This window comes from Chamaea fasciata, unplaced genomic scaffold, assembly GCF_029207755.1.
Source record: "Chamaea fasciata isolate MVZ Bird 193981 ecotype frontalis unplaced genomic scaffold, bChaFas1.0.hap1 SCAF_13, whole genome shotgun sequence".
In the NCBI taxonomy this organism is placed as follows: Eukaryota; Metazoa; Chordata; class Aves; order Passeriformes; family Sylviidae; genus Chamaea; species Chamaea fasciata.
In genome coordinates this window covers 13,959,892-13,969,321 of record NW_027094098.1, presented here as the reverse complement: position 1 = coordinate 13,969,321, position 9,430 = coordinate 13,959,892, and the positions used below count along the sequence as shown (strand labels likewise).

At 44.3% G+C, this 9,430-nt stretch overlaps 1 protein-coding gene across 2 annotated transcripts in view; it reads right to left on the bottom strand.

Moving 5' to 3' along the window:
* Window positions 1-594: 594 nt before the first annotated feature.
* Window positions 595-9,430, bottom strand: part of SYNPR (synaptoporin) — a 104,551-nt gene continuing 95,715 nt past the window's right edge. For both annotated transcript variants that reach the window (XM_066195549.1, XM_066195550.1), the window contains 2 exons: window positions 3,379-3,570; window positions 595-2,379 (listed from right to left, as the gene is read on the bottom strand). In XM_066195549.1, the coding sequence (XP_066051646.1) occupies window positions 2,113-2,379; window positions 3,379-3,570 (459 nt within the window). In that variant the 3' untranslated portion in view covers window positions 595-2,112. The remainder of the gene's footprint in view (window positions 2,380-3,378; window positions 3,571-9,430) is intronic.

The following is a 9,430-nucleotide window of genomic DNA, read 5'->3' as shown; positions in this document are numbered from 1 at the left end:
TCACTTTCTCCTGACTTGCTGATGTCAAACTTTTATCCAAACTTTAAAGAAGAAAAACAACCAACCAACCAACCAACCAAAAAAACCACCTCCCCTAAACAAACAAACAAAACCCCAAATAAACACCCCCAAAACCCAAAAACCCCCAAACAAATTAACCAAGAGCCAAAATAACACTTTTCATTAACCCAGAAAATTGTATTTTGCCCTCATATGGAATAGGAGAACATTTAGATATTCCAGTTTGTTTTCTCTACAACTCACACACAGCTTTCCAGCAATCCTCAGAACTGGGATGGTTAGCAAATTCCTGGGCCAGTCCTACTGCCAGTGGAAAGAGAGGTAAAGAGGCAGGCAGGTATTAAACTGCACACTTTTAATTCTTTTGAAAAACTTGTGATACTGACCTTTAATGACAGGTGTCTGCAGAAGTGTCGTACTCCACTGTACATCACAACAACCCCCACAAAAGTGTTGGAAAACAGTAAAAATATGACCAATAAGGTCAGGCACAGGAATAGTTATTTTTCTTTAATAGTTATCTTGGTTATTTGGCAGTGACATTTCAATATTAACATACTCTGAAAACATGCATTGTATGCAATAACTTTATTAGGGTCAAATAGATATCACAATATAGATTCATCCACTGAGTAGCCATAAATTGGTTACAACAATCATAGAAGAGACTAAGCTGTTTTAAGCTAAGATGCTTTCAACATTACAGCTCATACAATAAGATTATATACTGATACACTTTGATCTAGAAATGCAGATGATCAGTTTTGATTAGTACATTGTGCTTCAGGCTTTCGTTTGTGTCAATGCATCCCATATGCTGTAGTGAGGGAGGGTTGAATTTCCCAGGGAGGAATCCAAACAGGCTACAAGTCTGGCTCTGGCTCTTCTAGGATGAGTTCCTCCGAGCCTGGGTTATTTGGTCAATCCAGTTACATTCTCCATTAGCACCAAGCTAGCGCTCAGAGCAGCAACCTAACAGAGGGATATCTAACAATCTTCAAACAGCACGGACAGAAAAGTTTTCCTCTCATAAGAGGGCATAAAGGAATATTTATGCTTTGTAAGGTCACAACAAAACGTGCGGTTTTCATGTTGCTTTATCAAGCAACAGGGCGTTTTCACATGATTTTGTGTACTGATATCTGCACCTCTGTTATCTTAATTAAATAAATACCTTTGTAAACATATAACACAGTTACTTGGTCCTTATTCTCCACAGCTCACGTTAAAAGATTCACAAAACATCCATAGAAATAGTGATTTATAGAAGGAATACTTAGCTGAGTTAAATGGAATAAACATTGGTCAGGTACCATATATACTACTGAATGCCATTTCAAGGAAAAACAGTTTAGTTACAAAGCATTCAGAACTTGGGTAAGCCATATATTCAACTCTGCAAAATATATAAAAGATGCATACTTCTTTTAAACAGACATTTAACAAAATGTAGTGGCAGAAGTCGAGAAGTTCCATTTACACAGTCCAGACATTTGGTAGTATGAAACTGCTTATCCATGCACTAAATTACAGATGGATGACTGAGTTAACTGAAATAATAGTAAAATCTTCTGAAACAAAAAGGTATAACCAAAACAAACGCTCTGAAAAGTCACAGACAGGCAGTTTTGAAAATTTAGGTGCAATGTTACATGCATGGATATACAGAATAATCTGTAGAAATCATAGTAAAACACTTCCGTTTTTCACCAAAATGCAGAAGGAAATTCAATTATATTATGCATATTAAATACTACAGACTTGAGGCTACAAAAAGCTTCTACCATCTTAACACATACAAAACTACCATAAAGTTATCTCTACAGTACGTACTACAACAGCAACTCCAGGTCACCGGCGAGGAGCACATCCCCTGTGTCTGGCTAGTCAGGGAAAGAAAGGCCAACTCCAGCCCCCTGGCCACCTCCCATCTGCCAAAGGAGGTGGGCTTAGACCTTCAATGGACATCAAACACCGTGTTGTAGTATTAATTTATGTAGAACCCTTAAAAATCTGCTGCCACTGAAACTTGAGACTTGTTAAAACTCTCTACTTGTGAGGGATGCGAGAGCTTGCGCTGCTGCGTGAACCCTAAATTTGATTAGCGAAGGAGGTTGGCCCGCTCTGCCCATAGCTCTGGGACTGGCCATATTCACCCACCTGGCCATAGGAGCCTGGCTGGTTGTAGCCACCAGCTGGCCCGTAGCTGTCTTGGTTGTAGCCACCTTGGTTGTAGCCCCCGGGCTGCTTCTCCATGGTGTCCGCAGGGTGCCGCTGGCCTGAGGAATGCCAGCCCGTCTCCTTAAACACAAACCAAATGTTGCCTGCCCAGAGGATAAAGTTCAAGTAGCCAAAGACCTGGGTGGGAAGAAGAGGAGCTCGTCACCAGTAGCCACGGTCTCACAGCTCAACCTAATGTTATGGACCCTGCATGGTCCCGGGAGAAGGCAAAGCTGCTCCCAGCCCCTCCTTCCCAAGGACAAGAGGAAATGGCCTCAAGTTGTGCAAGAGGAGGCTAGGATTAGAAGAAAATCTCTTCACTGAAACTATTGTCAAGCACTGGAACAGACTGCCCAGGGAAGTGGTGCGGTCACCATCTGTGGGGTAAGTGTAGATGTGGCACTTGGGGACATGGTTTAGTTCTGGGCTTGGCTTTGTGGTTGGACTCTATAATCTTAAAGATCTTTTCCAACCAACCCAAATGATTCTATGATTCTCCCAAAACCCGCTGGAAAATTTTCTCAGCTTTGAAGAAAATCCCCAAATTCACCTCCCTTAGCTGTAGCTCCGAATGTGTCTGCTTTGCTTTTTGTTGCCAAAAAAAATGTTGAGTTTTTAGACCAATTTTTTTTTTTTGTTTGAAAACATAATCTAGTTTAAAGAAATTGTGGAAAGATAAAATTGAAAGAAACTAATTAAAAAGAGAGCTCTTAATTGGTCAGGTGGCCTAGAGGGATTTTTTGTGTTTGCTTTTTTTTAAAACATGCTTAAGTCCAATTTTATGTTGTTTTTTGAGGATTTTTAGAGGAATCTGTAGGGGAAAAACATTTCCTTCCTAAAGGAGCATACAGACCCCTTTGCAAAAGAGTTGCTGTGAGTAAGTTAAAAGCAGAGGGACAACCATTGCTCTTGGACACTTTGCTTTTTCCCCATCCCAACCCTCCATACTCATCCTGCTGCTGCTCCATGGCAGAGCTGCTGTGAGTCACAGCCTGCCTTTCCCTGCAGCAAGGCTGCACTTCCAATTAAATCATGTCAGCTACCTGGTTTACACCAGTCAATTTAGGTCAATACACAGGTAAAAGATGAAAACACATTGCAAGGTAAGGGTGAACAGCAGCAATCAAAGTCACTTACAACCGAAGTGTTGAGGCTTGACATAACAGGGCTGCGAACAGGCAAGCATTTGTTGGACTGCTGTTTGCAGGCAGACATCAGCAGCAGCACTTCATCAGGGTCAGTTGCAACCTTTACATCTGACAGTCCTTTAGCCCAAGCAGATGAGCTCACTAGCCACAAGAATGAGAAGACCACTGTCACAATGAAATCCTAAAAGACAAATTAGTTAGAAGCATTATACTGGTGTGTCCATGGGAAAGGAAAAAAAAAATTAAAAATCACCAGAAAACTGAAAGTTTGTGTCAGAGGAGAGAAATACCAAGAGCTTGTTACTTAGTGGATGGTTGTGTTACTGCCATCACCCACAGAGCTAATTTTCGGAAGTGCTTGACATGCCTAATGGGGCAGAGCCCCTTGGCTGACATTTGCACCTCTGGCCTTGAGGCAAGATTCCCACAAATATGTGGCTGGTACCCAGGATGCTGAGCTGCCTTGAAAATGTGGCTGTTCACAGCACCAGGCTGATGCATTAGGATGAATTACAAAATACACGTGGCCTGTAAAGAAGCTGGGCCCTTCTGAAGGCTGGTCTTGCCCTGGGTACTCCTACAGACAGTCAGGGTGGGTTTCCAACAGGAAGTGTTTCTGTCTTAGAGAAAACCTGAAACTGGCTAATTCTCAGGTACCAGATGAGGAGTTTTCTCACCAGCCACAGGTAAGGCCAAATGTCCCTGCTGCATAAGCCATGCAGCCACTAATTACCATGAGTGAGCAAATAAACAGCAAGACTTGCCAAGCAGAGACTCCCCCCACCCGGCCCAGTAAAGCACTGGTTCCTAATTCCCATCCATGTGAAAAGAGGGGAGAAGGTGGGGTGGTCCCTCCAGGTTCCAGCAGCTCTGCTCTGATCCACTCTGTTCACTTTCCCCTCGAAAGACTCTCGGGAGCATGCACAGGCATAAACTTCTCCTTGTCTTAGCCAGAACAAGTGGCCAAGTGACACTGTTGTTGTGTGGGTTTGGGGGGAAAGGAGGGAGGAGGTGTGATTTTTCAAGCTTTCTTGTGTCTTGCTAAAACAGAAGAGCCTTTCTGCTGTCATATTTCATCCCATCTGTCAGCCCACAACAGATGGCAGAGGTGCCAAAGTCTAACATACCACTAACTGCATCGCTGCGTCTTGATATCCCACCTCCCATGGGGCTGCTTCCCCTTCCCCCTTGCAAAAGAAAGGTGTGCATGGAAGGAAGGGAAAACACTCATTAAGAACCCAGTGTTTCAGGTTGCTTCTCAAAGAAATAAGCAACCCCTAGGAAACACCATTCTCATCTACAAGCACACCTGGCGTTTGGGGAAGGAGCTCTCCGTGGCCCCACAGGGGCGGAGGGCTGAGCCTCCGTCACGACGGAGGAGGCACCAGCCGATAAAGCCGCCGCACAAGCGAGCCATGAACAAAGGATGTCTCCACTGACGCAGATGGGATTAAATTAACTGTGCTTGGATGCTTTCCCAAAGGATACATCCTTCTCTTTTAACAATTTGTTTTCTGCAGGCCTATGTCTGCCACCGAGCTCTGAGTTCCTCTGACCTCCTTCATGCTGCCCAAATGGGCTCTCTTGAAGAGCGTGAAGCCCAGGAGCTGACAACTCCCTTAACACCACTCCGTGTGGGCAGAGGCATATAGCCCAGAGTAATTCTTCTTCTCAGGGAGATTTCCAGCAAAAGAAATTATTGCATCTCATATGTCTTAGCAGTGAATGAGAAACAGATTCCTAGAGGCAACAGCTCAGTTGCAAACATTTCCTAAAAATTCCAGCTGGTAGAAACACGAGATGTCTGCTGAGCTGTCGATGATGATGGGAGATGCTCTTTATTTGCTGGGAGGTTTGACACGCTATCAACCCAGATGCCAAGCTCCCATGCAGTTTTGGACTGACACAAGAGATGGGGACACAGCAGAGTTTTGGAGAATGTATTTTCCAAATGACAAGCAACCCTCTCCCAATGCCACCATACTTGGAGTAAACTAAATCCAGCTCTGTAATATGTGCACTGGCAGTGTCAATTAAAGAAATGCGTAACAGCAGGTAGAAATTTGATGCAAACAGAGACAAACCGACTAAAACTAATGCAACACAGGAGACCAAACCTGCTAAAAAGAGAGAAATTTTAAAAGTGAGCAAAGTTCTTGAAGCAGGTGACAGCAGTAGGGGTACAGACCTGCTGTTGAGCTCACAGGCCCTGACCCCATGTTGCTGATGCTCATTGCACAAATTACTGCATCTGCATGAGCCCCTCAGTCTGACTGCTGGTATAGCCCAAGGCTCTAAGTCCTGCGAGAACATCCCTTGGCACTGTGCAGTTGAGGGGATAGCCCTAAAGGTATTAAGTATTTAATTTCTTTTCTCAGGTCTTGTCTTCTCCATCACACCCCATGCTCCAGCCTTCTCCTGACTTCCTCTGCTCCCGTGTGCCAGGGTGTTCACAAAGTCTAAAACCTTGCCCTCTCTGCTACAAACTCCCCTATTTCAGAGCACGTCAGAGCCTTGGGGAAAGAGTTCTTGCTCCTGGGGTGCCAGGATCAGCTCTTTTATAGAGGAACTCCCAAAAGCCGTGAAGTCTGGCTGGGTGCAGGAAGCACACTGAACCAGAAGTGAAAGATGGCACAGTGGGACTCGAAGAGGAAACCATGCAGCCTGTCCACCAGCTGGCCAAGGAGACAGGACAGAAAGGCTAAAGGAACACCAGGATATTTTTCAGTAGGTGTTCTCATCAAGGCTACATGGCCAGACTCAGGTTCTCAGAGGACTTTTTCTGCTTCCTCTGTACAGTGCAACAAGCAAGATGTATGATTCTATGACTAAAGTGAACTTGCATCTTCCTATTTATTTTGAATCTTTGAGAACCTTCTGCTTTGGCTGGAACTTGAACCTCTCTTGTTTTCAAGTGGGTTTGCATTTCTGGCTTTGGCTCTGTGAACATTTTCACAGCTCTGGGTGGAACAGAGTTACAAGATAATGACATGCTGAAAATAAAAGTGAATTTCAAGCTAAGCTGTTCTGTGGCTTAATGTCTATCTGGGGAATTTCTCCTTGGTAATTAAGGCCAGAGTGCCTGCATACTAAAACAAATCTTGCATTTCAATGTTTAATATCCCTGTAGCATGGGTGAGTCTTTTTTTCCTTTGGAACAAAGTAATTTTTTGTAGTTGCTCTCTTAAAGTGGTGTCTACAGATCTCTTCAGTGTGTATTGTTGTACAATTACACTACACTCCTAATTGCCAAAGTTCTCTCTCAGATCTCAGCTCAGATACTTTGCTCTGCCTACAGATGCCTTTGGGAAGGAAGGAAAATAGGCACACGTAAAGAAAGGAAAAAACCAAAATTTGAAATACTCTGAATATACAAGGAGGGACTTTTTAAAGATCCTGAAGTATGTGCAAAAAAAAAAAAATTCTTGCTGCCTTTTTCAAGTTGAAACCTGTTATTACTGAGTTTGCCAAAAATGCCTACTTGGAACAATTTTAGATATTATACGTTTTAGAATAGAACTGTGAATGCCTTTTCTTTTCGTAATAATTGAAATACTTCTCCTTGCTATCAAGCTACTTACTGGCCTTTGCAGAATGCCCCTCTTTGAAAGGGGCAGTCACTTACAGTCAGTTGAGCACGGTTTTGGATTGCCCAGTGTCTGGCACAACCTCACCCAACCAAGAGCCTCTGTAGAAGCTGCTCATTCACTCAGAAAGGGAATGTGTTTCATCTGCTCCAAGCTGGTCAGTGGCTTCGTCAGGCCCTGAAGGCTGCGACACACATGTCCCTGTGTGCCCTCTGTGCCCTGCTCTCCCTCCCAGACAAGTCTGGGAGGATGGCCTTGGGCTGTCATGGCTGGAAATAGGCAAAACCCCAGCTCTGGCCTGGCCAGAGTGATCCTGGCATCCCTCGTCCCTCGCAGCTGCTGCCTTGTAACTGCCTTCCATGCAGGGCTCATGCTACAAAACCTTTCCATTCGCAAAAACCCTCTCATGCATTTACAGCCTCCAAGGGACCAACCCCTCAGATGCTGAGGTCCATAAACCCTCCTAGGCAGAGCCTGTCTAGCACTGCCAACAGGTTTCATGGCCAGCCATGCGGCAGCAGAGGGAGATTTCTTTACCCAGCAGAGGCAAACCACTCAGAGGATTTGTTTCACAGTCACAACCGTCCTAAAAATTCAAGAACTACCCCAGCAAGAGCCACAGCCCTGGTCCCAGCCGGGAAGGCGGCCAACAGCAGATTGCCGCAGGCAGCAAACGCCTTCCTACAGTGGCATTTTAGCTCTTTTTTGGTTTGAACGAGGTCCCACCCCAGATTTTCTGCCGAATGAAGCTTTGAAAGAATTACGTGCTTCGTGCAGTAGTGTAAGGCCTTGCAAGCTTGCTTCTGGCAGGGAAGTGCAGAGCCCTTTGGGAGGCACCAGCATGTACAGCAAGGTCACCCTGGCTTGTGCTTTAAAAGGAGATGACAAGAGCAGGCCAAAACAGCTCTTTGAAATGCAAAGAAATATTCAGGTTTTTCCTAATTTCATTTCCCAACTTTAAAGGATTCAGTCTTTGTTTTTGTAGATGGCTCTTTATTCTTCTCCTGTCTATTTTCTAGACAACTGGACACTGGTGAGCAAGTACAACATGTTTAATCAAAGAGGTGTCCAAAGAGCAGACCAGGGTGTAGTTAACTCACTTGATCTGCAACATATGTAGGGAACCAAATGCCTTTCTGCATAAAGTGATTGTTCATGGGACTCCAGATGCAAAGGAAAGATCTCATCTTCTTAAGATATAAGCATCTTTATGCACCATAAGAATGAGATTATCAAGTAATCACTATAAAAATGAAATATCTCTTTTCAGAGCTATGTCAGTCACCTTTCTTGGCCGAATAATTTTATGGTTTTATATTAATTGACTGGAATATTAATAAAGTGATTTACATTTATACATGAATGCATGTGCTTTCTCATGGCCAAGCTATAACTTCCCAGAGACAAACCAGAAGGCACATGGGGCTGACAGCATGTGGATTTTAAATGGACCACATATGGGGTAAAGAAATCATAGGAAAAGTAAGAAGTCTGAGTGATGAGGACTGATACACATTGACTGTGACTATTCTTTTTTTTCTAAGAGACATATGGAAGCATCCTATCCTTGATCCCCTAAAATTTCAGCACAGCTGTGTTGGTTACTCTTTGCTTGCAAGAAGCTCCAACGTAAAGACCTGAAGCAGAGCATCAACACTGGGCTGGCAGTCCCGGGGTGCAGCTCATCTCTGCTCTCATCACAAACCAGCAGTGCCTCCCCAGGTATGTGGTGTTAAACAAGTGGAAACCAGCTTAGGTTGGTCTGGTCTGAGAGATGGGGCTGTACTGAAAACTGGTGGCATTTTGTACAGCTCATCCTTTAAAATCTAAGTCACCACCTACAATTAACTTCTTTTAAAAGTTTCTGGCTCTTGAGCATTAATCAGTCACTTGAGAAGCTGCCTTGCCCTGGTTGTTCCCACCAAGGTGAGACCCCAAGCTCCTCACAGCATACATGCACCATGTGGGAGTTTGCACTGCGATGAAAATTCCAGCTGTGGTTTGCAGAGCTCAGAAACACACAGAATGTTTCTATGAGGCACTGAATCCCTGGTAACCTGCTCTTTGTTCCTTCAGAAACTGGGAATCCAAGGCCCTTTCTTAGGTTCATCAACCTGTAAGAACCCCTCAGATGATCGCTCAGGGAGCCAGCAAGGGAAGCAGAGTGCAAGCACTCACTGCTGCCAGCCCTGTGGGAATGGATGAGTAACACAGCCAGGGCCCTGTGCAACCAAAAGGAAGACTTTTATCCCCAAAACCTGACAGGCAACATCAGCAACAGAAACGGTTTTCTGCAAAGTGAATAAACACACCACTGCCATCCAGACGGACAGGGAAGGAGTTAACTGCTTCTCTCACTGGAAGTATTTCCTTGCTATCATGCTTCACTCCACACTGAACGCTAAAATATTTTTTCACAGTTCAAGTGATGCTTCGCTGAGATCTCAGCACATG